Raw genomic sequence first — 18,992 nt, 5'->3', positions numbered from 1 at the left:
TTATTAAATAAATGACTGTACGTGACAGAGGAGAAGTTGCTTTTAGTCTGATAACTACTTATTTCACTCACCTCAAGTTTCTGGGTAAGAGTGTCTTTCTGCTCCATCAGGTCATTCATGTTTTCCAATTCTTCTTTCAACTTTTCCATTTCCTGGAGGTCATTAAAATAGATTAAAGGGCTGTGTAACATGAACTTAGGATGCATGAGCCGTTACATTTCAAGGCACACACACACACCTCTTCTTTATCTCTTAGCGTAGTCTCCAGTTCCTCAATGGTTTGGTTGAGTTCAGTCTTCTGGGATTTGATCACTGGGGTTTGGTTGCTCTGGCACTCCAGCTCCGTCACCTGAAAAGAACCAAATGGACATTGTGTTTCAGATCCATGAAGACAGAAAGATGGGTGCAACAGTAATTGCTGCTTTTATTCCCTAACGACCTCTTTTTACTCCCCCTCTTACTTACAGTCATCTCTCCTCTCTGTTTTTTCTCCCAACCTCTCATCTTGACTTCACACCATCCTTTCCAAATGATCACTCCTGTTTGATCCGAATAAATTAATGACACACAAAAACAAGCAAGCATTCCTGTGCCCCTTCCCTCACCCGTTTGTGTAGTCTCTCGGCCTCCTCCTGGTAGGCAGCCAGTTGTTGTTTCCACTGTTTGACGTTGGCTGTGGACTCCAGCAGAGCTGCCGTTAGCTTGGCATTGTTCCCCTTTAGTGCCTCCAGCTCAGCCTCCCAGTGTTTTGTCATGGCAGGGCTGCAGAACACAGGGACATGTCAGTTTACCACAACAGGAAACTTTATTTTAACAAGAACTCGCACAAAATTAAAGTATCAGAACCGTTATTGTTTGTAAGTATCCAGCCAAATATCCTTCCATTTATCCGTCTATCCATCCATGGATTACGAGACAATGGGAGTGTGTTTGTAGTCATTTTGAGTCTCCGATCATTCAGTAATCCATGTATCCATCCATCCATGGTTGGATTGTGAGTCAATGGCCGAATCATTTGTTGTCATTTTGTGTCTCTCTCTCTATTCGTTCTGTGTTTCTTTCTGGTCATTTTGAGTCTCTTTGCGATGGATGAGTCTTTTTGTTGTCGCTTTATTTGACATTTTGCAGGTGAACCCCAGGGCCCCATGATGCCTTGGGCCCTGGGGCAGCTGGGCCTGTGCCCAGTAAACCCATTCAGTAATTCATGCATGCATGCATCCATCCATCCATCTTTGCTCCAGTGCTTAAAGTTGACAAAGGCTGCAGCGGGCACTCAGACTGGAGGTCAGCACGGTAGCTGCGAAAGCAGCTGTCTGCCACATGAGTTGTAATCGGAGATTATATCCTCAGACTGGCTGTAGCCTAATCTGGTCCAGCTACTCACAGAACAAGAAGATGAGATGAGAGATAAGAGAGAAGTGACTGAATGTGATTGAATTTCATGATGGAGAGGCGTGTGTGGGAGAAAAGGGCTGGTGGGAAAAAACACTAGTGTATGGGCTGTGCAGTCAATAGTTTGGAAATGAGGTGTAATATTAGATATACTGTATGTATAAAGGGAAAATCGTTCCACTGCGCATCTCCCTTGTTAGACATGAGCACTGCAGGCATTCTTTGAAGATTTACATAATGCCAACTCTGTCTCTCACATAATGTCTGACTTGGGCAAGAGAATGTATGAGACCTAAACATTGTCGAGTACTGACATCGAGTCAAGTACCTTTGAAAAGGAGCTCCCACTCCCACATACTTCACAGTAATTCCTCACAGCGGTGGAATCCATCCACAGAAAAAAAAACACACACACACACAAAGGAAGCTTAGCTCACTCAAGGAGTGATGAGGGTCTGTGCATGGCCCATAACAATGTAGTTCTCAGTTTTGTTCCACCCCCTCACTGACCCACACACACACATATATATGTTCACACACTGCAGCAGTACTCCACTATGCCATAACACCCACTCTGTGAAGTGTAAAAGAGAGAAAGCCCAGATCTAATTCACTCAGGACTCCCACGGCGCCTTCGGTTCTTACACAACAGCCACCCCCTCTGTGAGTGCAAGTGTGTCTGCGTGTGTGACGCATAGGAGGGAGACGACACTTCATCCTACACATGCACATACTGACACACAACCACGCACACACACGTACACACATGGAGCGATGCTGTCACCAAGGCACGCAGCCCCGCCAATGTATAAACCCCACACACCAGCTCAGAGAGCAGGAGAGCAGGCGAGACGTCAAGATGTGAAGATGGAGACAGACGGAGAAAGCAAAGGGAGAGCGACGGAGGGAGAATTAGAGGAGAGAATAGAGAGCAAGACGTTTTGACACTGATGTTCGTCGTCATTAAATGAGGCTGGCTGAAAGGTTTCAGGAGGGCGACTGAGCACAATCCTGGGTGAAGACAGAAGAGCAGAGCTGAAGGTGTGTGAGACACATGGAGGGTAAGTTAGCTGCTGCTGTGTCACTGAACTGTTGACTGTAAAGATAATATGATCATTTACAGAATAATTATTTATTATGAGGATTTTATTAGCTATTGATATTTTTCAGTTGCTGATCATTGTCTTTTTTTTAAAAAATAATTCCACTTCTAGACTCTAGCAAGAGTCAATTATGTAATAAAGAAGCAATAAGTTTCTGTTTGTATCAGGTTGAAATTGTTGGGCAGTTTTTTTTTTAACTGTTTTTGAATAAAATTAATTCACATTTTCAAAAATCCCAGACTCTAAAATTCTGTTTCTGGTAAAGAAGATTGTTTTAATGTTATGTGTGTGTTTTATTTATTTTTTTTTGTATCTGTTTCATGTGAACATTATTCTTCCATCTAAAACCAAATGTGTCATGACAAGAGGACCAGACTTAATGTCAGATTTTTTGCATTTTATTTTATTTACCATTTTATTGGTTTTGAATTTATTTAATTTTTAATTTTTAATTTTTTTATTTATTTTTTAAAAATTGAATTCTGAATGTTTTTTTGTGGATTTTGGACAGAGTCTGTACACAATGCTTATACACTATAACTCCTGAATAAAACATCAACAGTTCATTTTGTGTTTTACTACTTTACAATGTCAAGTATAATTCTCCTCCCAGGCTAAATAAAGCTACCGAACACAAAGCGTAAACTTGTATGACACAGAAGGTTTTTCTACAGCCGACTTGTGTTTCTGCTGCGTCCTGACCGCTTCACGTTGTCAGGTAGGTTCTTCCTCCTCACGGACCCCTTCAAGAAGCACGGAGGCAGAGCAGTTGCCATGGCAGCACCGGAGGAACGGAAGGAGCTCGTGGCACCCTGACGTATGACACTGGCACTGTCTCCGTTCATACAAGCCTACCACAAATCCACCAACAGACGCCTACATCGTCCAGCACTAGAAGGCCATTCATATGTAGCCAAGCCAGTCCCAACAAAAGGTCCTCTAATATTTTGAAAACCATTCAAAATGAGTCCACTGCAGACCTGCCAAACACGCCTACATCCTGTGATATAAAAAACCCTCTCACAGCCCTGCATACAGCTGTCTCTCATCCTCCTCTCTCTTCCTATGCCCTTGGCACCCACACATACCTGCCTACACAGCCCTGCTAAGCAGCAGTGTGATGTACACACACACGTATGGAGATAAGTCATCGTCATATTCCAGACACATGGCACACAGAGAAACCAAGACCACCATAGAAGTCTGGTGCACAAGGACAGAAAACACCTGTGTGTGCAGGTGTGTTTCTTCATGTGGGTCAGAACCTTCATGAAGCAGTGATCAAGTAAACACATTCAAAATACACTACACACATTTTTATTCTTTTCTTCTGACTCAAATCAACTGCACGCTGTATGATAAAAATACATTTTAAGTGCAATCAGAGGCACGAGAGGCTGATGAAGCTACTGTAAAAGAAGATGAACATGTGAGATGAGGCGGACAGTACATACTAAACTGAAGAAGCATGAATCACAGAGAGAAAAGACAGAAAAAGAGAGGGTTATGTGATAAAATTTCTGGATGGTCCTTGCATCTACCCTCTCTGCATATGCCTCTCAGAAAATGTGAGACTGAGGTTTGCTTGTTACGTCCACGCTTGCCATCATGAATGCCAAGAGTCGACCCCGTCTCCCACGCATGCAGCATTAATAGACATATCAGCAGCAAGGCTGCAGCAGGCAGTGGGTGTCCTCTCTACAGCCCGCTCTCACTGCACAGATCTGTGTAGCCTTACAGAGTTCATGATGCAGCGGTAGGGATTTCTAAGCCTTTGCACTTGAGCTTGTCAAAGCTTTACAGACTTTATCACATTAATAAAAACATCTAGTGCCTCTAAAGAGCTCTTAAAATGATCTTCAGGTATCAAAACAGGGGAAGGTTCTCCACCCAAACACCAAGAGCAAAACAAAAAAGAATGATAATACATTAAGCAATTGATTGATATCTTTAATTAATAAGAATCGCAGCCAGAGAAATAATGAAAGTGGCACAAGTTACAGAGATTTCACAAATGAAAAGACCTGTCTGTATAGTCGACCACAAGTGACAGTAGATAATAGGACAGAACATTTACTCTCCAGAGAAAAAAAAAACACTTCACTCACTAGAAATGACTCAAACCGATTGCACGTGCCCTCCTGTTCAGTTTATTTACTGTGGTGACTGTTTGTGCAGTTGGTGAATGTTTAGGTATCAGTGACTCATGTACAGACTTTATACAATGCACCTCTCTTTCTCTCGTTCTGTCTTCCCAGTTTCTGACACACACACACACACACACAAGCACACACACACACACACTCTCTGTGTGTCTGTCTTGGTCTTTCTCTGCCTCCCACTACCCACAGTATGTTATATAAGTCTTACATAAACGCTTCATCAACACCTTTTCGCTGATGAACCTCACAGCCACACCTCTTCAAAAAGCCATTACACACAGTAAAAATATTTACATAGCACTTCGACCTCTTTATCTTACACAATCTACTGTATATGAACCAGTATTGACAATCACAAAGGAATATGAATCATCCATTTCGATATTCAGTGTGTGCTAACAGGACACAAAGACACCAGGAATGTGTACAGCAGTAGTGGTGCATGCATAGAAGTGACACTGTCACATAACTCTGTAGTGCATCAAACAACATAAAAGTCAAAAGATTTGAATTTGCATTTAAAAGGATATTATTGCATTGCAGTAGGCAAACATTAAAATATAAATAAATGTGAGTTTTTTTTCCTCACCAAGCATGCTCAGATTGAACAAAATGAATAACTTAAATAATTCCTCATTCCTGAGAAACACTTAGTTACATCTCCTGCTGGTCCATGTGAAGTGACGGTGTGTTATTGTCACTGATATAATTTTTTCTAAAAAAGTTCTGTAATTTCATTGCACCCATATTTCTCCTCAATGGAGTTTTGACACGCAGTTGTTACCTGATTTATTAGTGGTTAGTAAACAGGGTTTTGTAAAGAAGACCCTCCCTGTTGCTGACCTACAACCAGGCTCTTATTTTTTGGGAACGCTTGTCCCTGAACATTTTTGTTTTGCGATGTCGCAGTAGTCAGGACTTGTTATGACATCCCTATCAGAAAGAGCAGACCCGACAAGTCTTAAACTGCTCCCTAGAGAGGAAAAACACGAGAGAGCAGCAGTGAATAGTGGGAGTTTACTGCCATGCTGACATGCAACACCTATAGGTGCACGTACATGAAAAGAAAGATGTAGAAGTATAGAGGTGTGGACTTCTGTGCCTCAGACAAACAGCAAAACAAAGGGAATTTATCATAGTTCATCTATATCAGTCTTGTGTGTATGTTCTTCTGTGATATGTGTGAAATATGACTGTGACAGTGTGTGTACATGGTCATACTCTCATAAACACGACAACACGGGACAGTGAACACATCACAGTGCGGGATGTACCTGTGTGCGAAGGCCAGCGCGTTCTGCGCTGGCTCTGGACGGGTGTCTGAGTTGGGAGTCGTGTCGCAGATTTCATCTGTGCCGTTGATGTTTTCCATGGGCGGAGTCACTGGGGTCAAAGGTGACGAGAGCTCACCTGCTGGAGACTCCTGCGTGTGAAACAAAAAAGTTGTTGTGCTGTTACTGTTGGTTAGACATCAAATCATCAGCCAAACATTACTGAAATATTTTAATCATTTTATTATTCATACTGTTAGTCATGATTACACAAGGCAACACTAGGAAACAATTTTGAAATTATTTTAAAAGCTCAAAGATTTACAACTCGAATTTGGACATTTGTGACACAAATAAATAAATAAAGTATCTGTATATTCTATAATGTCAACAATTAAAAAAGAAAATTACGGATTAAACTCATAGTGAAGTCACAAAAGCTTTTATATCTGCTACATTTTATAGTTCTTACTGGCGTCTGGTTTCCTTTTCCAGAGAAACAGCCTCAGGCGTACAGGAAATGGTGCATTTAACATTACCAAAAGCAGAAACAGTAATTTGTTTAGATTACACAGAAGAAGAACTGGGAAGCAGTTACCATGAGTAAAGATAGACACTGAGGCTGAACAGACAAAGAAAAAAATGGCACCACTTTAGAGCAGCAAATTATTTTTGTTATTGATTAGCTTTTTTTTTTTTACAATTGATCGATTGTTTCCTCTGTAGGACTTCAGCAACCCAGGGTGTTGCTTGTCAGCTCAACAATCCAAAACGCAATAATATTCATTTTAAAATGATTAAAACACAAAACAAAATGGAGAAGCACCAAATCCTCACGTTTGAGAAGCTGATCTTGAGAGGAATTATCAACATTATTGATGATTTTCTGTCAACTAATTGTTTCAGCCAAACAACGCATACAGGAATGTACCTATGATTACTAACAAAATTATAATTAACTTACATGTAATAATATCAAATGTATAATAATTAACTTGAGTGTTCCCAATTACCTCTTATTACCTGAGATGCCAACAAGATAAAAACAAGAATCTCATAAATAAATCATCTTTCCCACACAAGAGGTGACATGAGAAATGATGTAGGTGTGTGTGCGTATATTTGAGGATGGTGGGGCTGCTGTCTCTCACACTGATAAAGCTCTTATTGTGGTGCTAAAAACTTGTGCATCTTAATGAGCAGTTCCACATGCCTATAGGCCATTAAATAGCTCACTATAGCAGCGGGAAATTGTGAGAATTACAGATTAACGCTTATCTTTATATCCCATACAACCACAGAATTGTACAAGAGACAAATCATTTAGCTGCTGCACGTACATAAGACAAAGCTATTAAGACTCAGGGCTTGGGCACAATACAGAAGCACAATGACACTGCTTGTGCGTCTCTGATGGACAAGCAGGAAGTGAGAGATAAGAGAAAGATTATGGCTAGTGTTACATTTTGCGCTCCACATTCATTAATATGCCATTTAATATCTGTTCATGATGCATTTCCACTGGGGTCTACTGGGACCAGCATATAGCATTTAGCTGTGTTTTCTCATCTTGTTTTATCTGAATAATTCCTCTCTCATGTTTTTTTTTTTTGGTTTATACAGGATCTGGTGGTTAGAAAGAAAGCCAGCAGGCATGTGGGTGAAACACTGCGTTTCAGTAGTGAAACAGAGCAGACAGCTTCGGTACACCGCTGCAGGCTTTTAGCAGGAAGGCTGCAGCCTTTATAGCTACAGCCATCCCTCCAGTTCCACCAACATAGTGCGGCGCTGGCCAGTGCACATGCACCCTTTAACCCCTGAGGAGAGCGAAGCTGTCCACTTGGCTTCATTAAAAAACATCCTCCCATGGGAAGCAGAAGGTACTGTAGCATTTCAGCCCATGTGGGCCGTGGCATTAATAGTACAAGTAATAGGCTGCGGTACAGCAGGGGGCTGCTCCCCTTGCCTCCATAATGAACAGACGAGGACATGAAGCCTGTTAGCAGCCTTTAGATTAAAGAACAGATTTCTCTGGGGATTCTCCTCTGAAACAAGCTAATTTTCTCTCAGACACAGCAACACATGCCCTAAAACACTCTATTATTAGATATTCCGCACAAACAAATACCTAACATACAGACTAATTATGTTCTCCAATTTATGGTGAGTTCACAGACATCTTTTTGTCTTTTGTTTTAATGTATACGGAGGATACGTACAGAGAAAATGTTGGTGTTTATTATTTTAGGATTGTAATTTCTAATCTCAGTGTCAGGACCTCTCAGGAGGTCATACAGTAGATGAAAGTGACCTGGTACATTTACTAAAGTATTATACTCATTTTGTGCTTTTTACTCCACTACTTTTATTTGACAAATGTAATTACTGGTTACTTTTTAAATTAGGACTTTATATACAAAAAACAAATGATTAACTTACAAATTGCAATGCATTTTTAAACATTAAACTAGTGGTTTCAAACATTTTTGGCTTGTGAACCCTTACCTTGTATGAACCCTTCCTGGCTGGGACCCCTTTTCATGTTTTAGATGTCTAGACTATGTACATACATACATACATACATACATACATACAATACATTCTATTGTAACAATGCTTATCTGGACTAAAAAACATAACTGTATTTGAATCATCATTTGTATTATATCAACTTAATTATAGCATAATAAATTTATATACTTCTGTACTTAGAGTATAGTAGGATTTTTGAATATTGGTTTTTTTTTCTATTAATGTATTGATACTTTTACTAAAGAAAAGTATCTGAATACATTTTCCAACTCAGGCATCAATATTTCTTAAAACAAACATGTTTTGCATCTATTTTCTATCAAATTCTTTCTTATTTTCTGAACTTTGCTTCCACTGATAAAAAGAAGGGAAAATAATTCTTTGGTTGACCCGTTCACCAGCGGTTCATTACACACAACATGCCTGTGACATGAGGTCAGGAGTAAGCTGACAAGACGGTTAAGAATTAGGGGGTGTTAGGATTGTGTGTAGTGAACGTACCTGGGAAGGAGACGTGGCCATCTCCATCTTTTCTTGACTCTTTTCTTTAGCGAGCCGTGCTGCCTCTTTATACTCTGCAAACTTCTCTGCAAACTGGACACAGAGGACATATCAGTATGGACTGCAATTCATATAATACTCTGGTTTAATCTGTTCAGTAAAGCCATATGTGCACGGACATACACATACACAGAGATCAGTGTGTGATAGGTCAACTGTGAAGCCAGGAGAAGGCTGTTGCCAATAACAACCCACAGTTGAACTTAGAAAAGAAGGCCCCTACCCATAATGCCTCAGCAGAAACGTGAGCTAACTAGGTCACCGTTAGTAACCTTTCTATCAGATACATACACACACACACACACCCTGAACAATGCAGACTATGGCGCTGTGTTTTTTTTCCTCATAGAGTTTTCCTTTAATCAGAAGTTGTGAGCGGCCGAAGTTGATCTCTGGGGTTATTTTCGTCGAGAGCAAAGATATATCCAGCGAGCCTGAAGGGGTAAGGTGAGCTCAGCTGAGGGGCTTTGGGCAAATATAAACACTCTGGCTCATACACACAAGCACACATCCCTGCTGTCCCTTTAGGGTGTGGTTCATCACTGACGCTACTCCCACAGTTTTCCAGAGTAATTTAGCACATACAGTGCTGCAGAGAGTCGAGTGGTGAGGAAATCAAATTGACATCTCTGCCGGAGCCGGTCTTGTGTCTGCCATTTGTGGAGCTGCAATGAGTAACTCAATATCATTTCACTTCGGTGCAATATAATAGTTCTGGTACAGTGATGTAAATGCAGTAGGTCTCAGTATAAGTGCTTCAGGAGTGTTGGTGCTGCAGTTATCTGAGAAGTGAATCTGATTATTTCTACTTTAAACCAAAGGAAATACTTTTAATTGGACTTTAGGTGTCAGTTACAACTGCATATTGATACACCTCAGTCATAGTTCCTGTTAACACTGTAATTACCACTGTAAATCAGTTAAACCAAAGATGGTCTATATTAGCCAAGAAGTAAGGAGAATGGAAGAGGTTTTTAAAGTTATGAACCGAACCTTAAAATCAGTCTACACTTAAAGGTTACTATAAATTTGATTTATTTACACAGTCTCATTAAGATTAATTAAGATGTGTTTTGAAAGAAGGACCTGACAATAAATTATATATGCCCAAGATCACAAGACAATTCAGTGACGTGCATTACTGCGTTCTTATTTATTTACCCTTTATAACACACCCAAGCGTACTGTTGTATGGTTACTGTCTGCCTCATTTGCTAAGGTGGAGAAACAGGTTTTAAAAAGGAATGGTCAAAACTGAAGCAGGGGAGGGCAAGATATTCTGAGTTTTGGTCCCTAATTTGAGTCATCCCCCAAAAATCAAGCCAAAACTGAGATGACCCTGGGGTTATTTCTCAGACTTTAGAAAACTGCTTGAGAGACCCAAAGACAATATACAACTGTTTTCATAGGTTTTACAGTACTTTTCATAATGAAAAAACTGGATTAAACCGATGTGAAATTATAAAATTTGTGGAAGGCCCCTTTAACCTCTGAAGAGCCTACCACTAGCTCCATATTTGCCAGAAGGTGACATGTTATTAATACCCAGTATATGAAACAGGACGTGTCTTTAATATCAGGTATTGTTATCAGCATCTTTATCATGGCCTTCCTGACACAGGAACGACACTGCTGTGAGCCTCCCTGGTTCACGACAGAGCTTAATCATACTGCAGAGGAGAGAAACCACCACCTACTCACACACACACACTCATACACACACACACACAAGTGAAAACACACATATACATAGCTTTCATAAACACACAGACACACACAGGGGAAAAAAGCCTCATTAGGGCTAACTGCCAAGCAGATTCTACACTTTGAGAGAAGCTATAGCAACTAGAGTAAAAAAGAAAGTTGCAATGCCATCCTCTCTCAGGGATTGATGCTTAGAGGTTTATAGTAGATGTGGTTTGTGTGTGTGTGTGTGTGTGTGTGTGTGTGTGGTGTGGGTAGATGGGTGGGGGTGGTACCTTGGATAGATGATGCTCAGTGGAGAATCCCAGGCCATAGACAGTGTTAGCTCGACTGTCCGCCCACTGGCCAAACTTCTGTGAGGTCTTTGTGAACGTCATGTTGGGACTGATGGTGCTGTTGATTATTGCCTGCAAGACAAGAGGCAACCCACTTAATACGTATTAAATTAACTTTATTACTGCAGTGTGTGTAATGTGTGTGTGTGTGTGTGTGTAGAAGAGAGAGAGGGTAAGATGGAGCGCCAGAAAGAACTTAAACCAGAGTATGTGCTTTGTGTATGTCTGAATGGAGATTATTGCAGAACAAATCCTGACAACAGACAAAAGTATCAATGAAACATGACATTCTATGAATGAGAAACATATAGTTTACATATTAAAATCCCAGTTTATTTTTCTGTAATTGTTGTTATCAGTGCCTCAATTGTGTGTCTCTCAGACTGGCCAAACAATATTACAATAGTGTCAAAACAATTTGCCAATAATTTGATTAGTCAACTGAAAAAATTGAATAACCCATTTAAGCAAAAATGTCAAACACCCTTTGCTTCCAGCTTCTCAAATATGAGGATTTGTTGCTTTTCTCTGTTTCCTTAAGCCTAATTGTAAATATCTTTGAGTTTTGTACTGTTACTTGGACAGAAGAATGTCTTTGAATGCATCACCTGGGGCTTCTGGGTAATTGACAGGTTTTTTTGTTTTTTTTGACATTTTACAGTCTAAACTCAGAACTCAGTAACAAATAGTTACAGAACAGTACAGCAGCTCAGGCCAACACCCACCGACACCATAACATCCATACTTGGAAAGTGAACACAGAGCTGCTGTGTTTGATTTTGAAAGACTTCAGCTACGGATTCAGTGGTCCAGCATCAGTAAGAAACAGCAAACAAGATGAAAACACAATGAAAACACACACACACACAGAGGAATGGTAGAGAGGCAGACTGGCAGACAGATATATCTGATGAGGAGAAACCGGAAAAGGAAAATAGTGGACAGAAAGTCAGTGAAAGCTTCAATACTCAGAGCTGTCAGTTAATGAGTATCAGTGAGATGCATTGTCACACTGGGTGACATGTTTCTTTATTACCAAGAACGCGTTTTGGTTTATTTTGACTCAATCCCTCATACACCATCCTGTTGTGGGTAAATAATACAGCACCAAATCTGCTCCACTGAAAATAGTCCCGAGCCAATTCACCATTAACTGCTGTTTGAGTAAACTTTGTGGTTGTGCAAGTCAGAAATCATTGAGATCCTTTAATTTGCATGAGCCAAAATACAGAGCCACCCCTAAATCTTATATAATTCAACTTTCTATGTTAAGTAACACTAATAGAAAACAAATTAATGGCAGATCAATTAGCAGTGTTGTGTAATAGCTGACATTCTGGTTGGCACCAATACGTAACAATGAGTTTGGGAAGGGTAGCAGCCAATGAGTGTGTGTTGAATTTAGGGGTCAACTATCTATCGAGTGCTGTGAGGTCGGTTGCTAAATTGACCGTCCGAAATTGTTCACGCACACTTGGTGATCACTGAACGCAAACTCATGCGACCTTGCTTTGCTCCCATCAGTCTGTCACATTTTTCTGACCACCTCATTTACCTGGCCTCACACTTTTCTGTTTTTGCCGCTCCAGTTATTTCCTCTACCACACATCATTTTCACTCTGTCATCTGTTTCTCTCATTTAACTTCACCCCTCCTGTCTCCATAACTGGCGGTGAGCGTGCATGTGTGTGACTGGTCCGTTCCTATTCAAAGAAATAGCATGCGCCATGCCCAGCAGAAATATCCCTCCTGGATCTCTAACAAGAATATCCTGACACATGAAGAGTATACTCTGAAGCACAAACAGACACACACACATGCACGCACAAATACAGTGGTTGCATGTATACACATGACGTAACATGAGCCGTCAGTCTTGGGACAGGCTGCAACACTGAGCTCTTTTAAGATGTGTTTGCACATTAGATTCCAGTGCTGAGCTTATTAACACCATTAACACTCAGTAGATCACAGTGCCACTAAAATCTCCTGGAAGGCTGCTTGATGTGTGATGAGGTGATTATACTGAAACATCTGGAACATCTTTATAAAACCGTGTCAGCTGGAAGAAATTACAAATAAGACAATAGATGTAGTAGGAGACGTATACTGACATCTTTGTTATTGTGTGCAGCAGTGTGTGAGAAGTGTGTAAGGTGAAGAGTAACAAATCAGAATCAAATGTGATCACCTTGGTGCCATCCAGGCTGATGATGCGGTAGACGTTGCGTGTGCTGTCGTAGAAGTAGGAGACGGTGACGGCATGCTTGCTAGTGGGCAGCCAGTTCTTCTTGGTGTTGGGGTCAATCTGGAAGACGTGGGCCCGCGTGCTGTAGATGGGCTGCTCCCTGAAGGGTACGAAGAAGAAGTGGTGAACCTCTTTGTGCCGCAGCACGAGCGTCTCACCAAACCCGCCGCCAGCATTGAAACTCCTGTTGCCCACAGGGGAGTCAGATCTCCCTGGCAACCGAATTACCAACTCGCCATCCTCCATAGTTACACCACAGAATGAGAGGCTGTCAAAGCAGTATTACACAGACTCATAGTATACATGGATAACAAGCTAACTGAGGCTTCAAATTACAGCAGCGTTCCTACATACACCTTTGGTCAACACTTCCTCTCATACATTATCTTATTCTACACACTAAATACATGCAGCTATCTGGCAGAAACTCCTTTCTGTCTTTCTCTCTGTGTAAGGCAGCGCCGTCTCTCCCTGCTCTGATATGGGAATGCCTGCAGCACTGAGCGAGGGTCACACAGGAGAGCACGGGGGGGAAAGGAGAGGGTTTAAGGCTAAATATAGACAGTAGGCCATGGTTAACAACCACAGACACACCCCACAGAGCTGCAGTTTCCACCTACACAAACACATAATGCATTAACATTCACACACAATGACACAAATGTGATTGAATTATCTATCTGTACTTAAATATGAGCGTAAATGTGGATTTGTGTCTGCGTAGCTTGGATCAGTAGATGATCAAAACTCCATGATGGATTCAGTTGAGATGACTTAATTCCTCATTGACCTCTATGTGACACTAAAACCAGAGTCAAGATTCACCCCTGTCTGTGTTGGGGATTATATAAGAGTCATCTTTGTTTTTTGACCAGCCATTCACCCGTCACTCATGCACAACCTTCACTCTTCGTCCATTTATCCCTCACTCCTCGGTTTGCTCTTACAGTGCCCTCGTATATTCCAGCATTGTTGGGGCTTCTTGGGTAATATCTACAGTCAGTGCACACACACACACACACACACACACACACACACACACACACACACACACACACACACACACACACACACTCAAAGCGCAGGGTGCAGAGGGAGATATTCTGGGCTGGCAGTGCTGGCAGAGCAGGAGATAGAGAAGTGCTTACACTGCACTGAGGGGGTGATGGGGGACATCAAAGGCTTGCTGTATAAATTAATATTAAAATTCAGCAGCAGCACCCCTCCTGTGTGTGATTAGCCAAGACAGGGAAAGAAAGAAAAACATGGAGACAGGGAGAGAAGGAGAGAGAGGGAAGTGGTGAATGTGGGGAGTACGGGAAGTCAGAGAGTGAATCTGGGATGATTAATGCTGCTCCACAAAGCTGCTTGTGGAGTGCTGTGTGCGAATTATCATAATCATCGAAAGCAGTGTAAGTGGCAGAACTGTGAGTCATTTCAACTCTCTCCCAGCACACATCACACAACCACGGCCTGTCTGTATGATCTGTGCAATAGCCGCTTGGCAACTGGCATCGTTTTTTATTGCATAATTTGACAGAGCTGTGGCAAATTCTGAGCTTCTTGTTGCTTGATTGTGTGTGTACCAAATGCAGCAACATTCTTGTGCTTTGATTTTTACATGAATGCCTTTGCCAAAGAGTTTTTGTTCCAAAATGACACCCACCAGTTGTCAAAAAAAAGCAATACCTACTCCTACAAGTGAACTTTTAAAAGGCAGCACAATAAATGATGGACTGTGATTTGAGTTGAATGCTGATTTCATAAAAAAAATTCATAAAAATAATTTCTGTATACATGTTATGCCTTGTAGCCATAAAACAAACAGGTATCAGATCCATCAGACATGCCCCCACTAGAGTCTTTTTCACAGAGATTCTGGTCTGAGCCTCACAGAGTTAGCAGCTATGATTGCTGGGGAGGGGGGCGGTGAGAGAGGAAATGAAAGAGGAAAAACGGAAAAGTATTCATGTAAGCAAAGCAGTAATTTCTGCTGGGTGCGAATGAGTGGTAAAGGAGAAAGTGTGGAGGAAGAAGAGGAAGAGGAGGAGGTGGAGGAGGTGTTTAGCATGCAGAGTGTACTGCGTGACACAAGGGCAGGTGATGAAACGTGAATGTTAAAACAGAGAAAGAAGGCGGGCAGAATGAGTGAAGGAGGGAGAGTGATGAAGTGAGAGAAGAAGGGAGGGATGAGGAGAACGTGGAGGAGGTGATGGATGTGGGAGAGGATGGAGAGCTCATGAATCCACCCATCTTCTAGCAGAAGAAGATGGAGGGAGTGGGAAGCTCTAAACTGCTGCACAGTGCGGTATAAACATTTACATGAACTATGGCTGTGCGCTGTTCAGATCTGAACTTTCAGGAACACAATAAGAATTTTAAAGGAAAAGAATGGTACAGTGTCAAACAGCTACATGAGTAGGTTGTGTGCTTGAGACACTTTCACTCACTTCTGTGGGAGGAGGATGATGCTGATGGATGGTGTAAGAGTATGTTGTGTTATAGTATCATATCACATTTTTACATGCTTTACTGTTATGTAAAATGATGTGTTCTGGAAAGTACTGAATTATTGTTGTTGCTAATGTTGATGTTATGGTAGTAAGATGTTTTTGAAATGCTCCTTTACTTTTATTGATAACATCATGGCCAATAGCTTTTAGATGAAGTTCATTAGTCTGTACAGCAAGACAGTGTCACTATAGGTGGACTGGGTGTGTTTGAGGTCAGCTGGAAATTTTTGAAAAAATTCTGAAATGTGAATTTAAGGGTCAGTACACAACTTACAAAAAATATATATTTTCTCACATAACTCTTGTGGTATCTAGCCATGATAGTTTTGATTTCATTTGCCTGGGTTTTGAGATCGTTCTGCTTCCACACAGTGACAGAAACAATGTCCCCAATTAGCCTCAATAATCCACAGCCCTTATTGTGAACAGTTCTCATTGGAACTACTTTCTATGAAATAACGGACCCCATGAGAACTGTTGACAGTGATGTCTGTCTGATTTTGTGTACTGTGATTTAAAATAAAGGTGTAAAATGAAACAAAAACATCCTGTATGGCTGGATACAACTGGTGTTTTTCTTTTTTGTAATCAGGGTGAGTTGACCCATTAAAGTATGTTGGGCTATGGCACTCACCTCACCTTTACACGTGTTAACACTGGTATTGATCTGTGAACAACACTGTACCAATGCCTACAGGGCATTTCACATGAACACACACACACACATATGCAGTTGCAACAGGTGTTGCCTGTAGTGTCTCTTGTGCTTCAGGGGTTTGATGCACAGATGTGAACACTCAGTCTTCGAGTCACAGTGTGTAACCAAAACACACACACACACATCATTTTATAGCACAAAAAGGCTGCATTTTATTTTCTACTTCAGTGTGTCCCCTTTAACTATGCAGCTGCCCCTCTTTCTGGTCCATCTCAGGAGATCTCACTTTCCCTTGCTCCCTCCACCTCTATCCCTCCTCTCTCTAGAAGTTATCCTTTGTTTCCAGAGTTCTTCATTAATTCAACAGAGCTTGAAGGCGAGTAGATCTTATTTAAGGTGAAGAGGAGTCATTAATGAGAGAGCTCCCTGTTGCTCCATCTACTGGGAGCAGATAGGATGACCTGAGATGTGCCTGTAAACACATACACACTCTGTTTCAAACACACCCACACAAACAAGCAAAGACAAAGTCAGGGAGAGAAACTGAGTCCGTCTGTGCATTGATTCTATTTGCCCAAGGAAGTGAGAGCGCACCAGAGAGAGTGTTGATAGGCATCACCAGCTCTCGTCCAACACTAATGTTCTCCACTGTGCCGTTACCATTTGAGCTGTAAGAGGCTTGGTACTGAGCCACGAGGCCGGAAGTGAAATATGACTCTATCTGTCTGTGCAATTACTGCTAGACAGGCAGCCAGACAACAGATCTGCATCTACTGTATGTGCGCTTTAATCTCTTCTGCACCTGCACATATTCAGACTTTAATACACATACTGTACACAGCATTGGGTTTTGAATCACAGTTTACAATTTATTCCATTGTGGATCAATTGAGTCACTGAGTCAGTTGCATAACAGTAAGTTAGTCACCAGTATGGCAGAGCCCAGTGGAGAGCTGAAGCTGAGTGGGAGACTGCTGAATGATGTGTGCTGCCCACACTGTAGGAGGGCAGAGTGGGCGCCTGGGAAGCCTCCAGTGTATTGTAAATAGTTAATGCAGGAGTTTTTGGCTGATGTCTTGAAATCGCACCATGCCTGTGCCATATTGTTAACCTCCTGCTGTGCAATTAATCACAATGAACTGCAGGAGACAGCTGTTAATGAACGGCAGGCTTGGTGGGGGAAATGGACCGCTGAGCTCCGGGTTAGGGGACATGCAAATGAGCAGCGCTGCGCGCTAGGCAGATATTTCACTGATGGGTGCCTGTTGTTGAAGATGTGTAAGGCAGCGGTCACTGCGCTGCCATAGAGACAAGAAGTCACTTTCTGTCACCAGAGCCGTGTGCAGCATTGTAGCTACTGACATTAACCTGCCTCTGACATTATACTGTTCCCAAACCTTCTCTAGAGCAGGACCCGGAACAGGATGTACAGAACATCAGACCACAGACCTCTGTTTGAGAACATTTGAGAAGAAATGCTGTTGTTACAAATGCCTTCTTTCAGAATTACATAACTGTCTATGATGTAGGTGGGGAGTAAACGATGGGACAGAGAGACCTAGAAAAAAACAGCATCTTCATTCACTCTCTCATTGTTCTAAGGAAAAAAATAAAGAATTGGAGGACAGTAAGGAATTTAAACTTTGCTTCATTTTGGTGAGCACACCCTAAAATCCCTTTAGGACCCCCTGGTAATCCCACTTTCGGAGCCACTGCAGATTAACCTACTATTTTGATCCTAAAAGTTTGATGATGGTGGCAACTTCTGAACCAGCATTTGTGTGCCAGCATGTTGGTCCTGAAGCGTATTTCTGTTTTACCAAACATGATATTCTGAGGCAGAAAGACATGAGTTGCTTAATTATATGCCTCAGAATTTGTTGTTTTCGTGTGCAGCACATCAAGGCCATCAGAAGATCACTACTCAGCCACATATGTCAGATAGTCTGCCTGAACTATGCCTCCTCCATCGCCCTCATGTTAGGACGGATAGATACATTTTTACGCATACAGCCGGGTCATTATTTCGCTATGCGTGGTGTGGTTTCCATGGCAGGGAAGTTCATGCCGTATGAGGCGGCCGCAGCTGATATGAATACAGAAAGGAGGGAAAAGGAACTCAGTCAGCCCGTGGGATAATAATCACACTTACCCCATTGTTGTGGTTGAAAAAGAAAGGCGACACCTGACCACTGATCCTTTTCGCTGGCAAGAAAAACGAATCTCTCGGATTGGCTGCTGCGTATGAAGGTCTTCTCTCTACACGACAGCCTCCCCTTTATCACCGTCGGTGCGTCTACAGGAATTTGATGACAACTGCTCCATTCCCTCCCGCTGTCACCGCATGAATTCACACATACATGTCGTTCTGCACATGGCACGGAAATCGGAGCTTGTCCTCCTGCTTTGGCGTTGAGCGTTTGGTGATGGAGCGGCGGCGGGAGCAGAAGCGCTGTGGGAGATCCAGCGCGGAGTCCAATGGAGATCCGACGGGCGCCTCGCTGTTGTGTAAA

The 18,992-nt window shown here is 41.9% G+C and overlaps 2 protein-coding genes across 4 annotated transcripts in view; one reads left to right on the top strand and one right to left on the bottom strand.

The window, feature by feature from the left end:
* The window catches only part of LOC121184450 (junction-mediating and -regulatory protein-like), a 21,673-nt gene extending 17,732 nt beyond the window's left edge, over positions 1 to 3,941 (top strand). Inside the window, exons 11-12 of the transcript XR_005894298.1 lie at positions 3,643 to 3,647; positions 3,930 to 3,941. The gene's annotated coding sequence lies outside the window, so the exon portion shown is untranslated. The remainder of the gene's footprint in view (positions 1 to 3,642; positions 3,648 to 3,929) is intronic.
* homer1b (homer scaffold protein 1b) overlaps positions 1 to 18,992 on the bottom strand; it is a 21,849-nt gene extending 2,857 nt beyond the window's left edge. The window contains exons 1-8 of one of the 3 annotated variants that reach the window (XM_041042110.1): positions 18,632 to 18,992; positions 13,252 to 13,408; positions 11,001 to 11,132; positions 8,962 to 9,054; positions 5,932 to 6,080; positions 606 to 762; positions 239 to 349; positions 72 to 152 (exon numbers count right to left, since the gene is read on the bottom strand). In XM_041042110.1, the coding sequence (XP_040898044.1) occupies positions 72 to 152; positions 239 to 349; positions 606 to 762; positions 5,932 to 6,080; positions 8,962 to 9,054; positions 11,001 to 11,132; positions 13,252 to 13,408; positions 18,632 to 18,636 (885 nt within the window). In that variant the 5' untranslated portion in view covers positions 18,637 to 18,992. Of the gene's footprint in view, positions 1 to 71; positions 153 to 238; positions 350 to 605; positions 763 to 5,472; positions 5,631 to 5,931; positions 6,081 to 8,961; positions 9,055 to 11,000; positions 11,133 to 13,251; positions 13,767 to 18,631 lie in introns of those variants that run through there. The other 2 variants (XM_041042109.1, XM_041042111.1) reach the window with 2 other exon arrangements.

Source organism: Toxotes jaculatrix, chromosome 7 (genome assembly GCF_017976425.1).
Source record: "Toxotes jaculatrix isolate fToxJac2 chromosome 7, fToxJac2.pri, whole genome shotgun sequence".
Classification (NCBI taxonomy): Eukaryota; Metazoa; Chordata; class Actinopteri; family Toxotidae; genus Toxotes; species Toxotes jaculatrix.
Note: the sequence above shows the minus strand (reverse complement) of the source record. Positions and strands in the feature narration are given on the sequence as shown.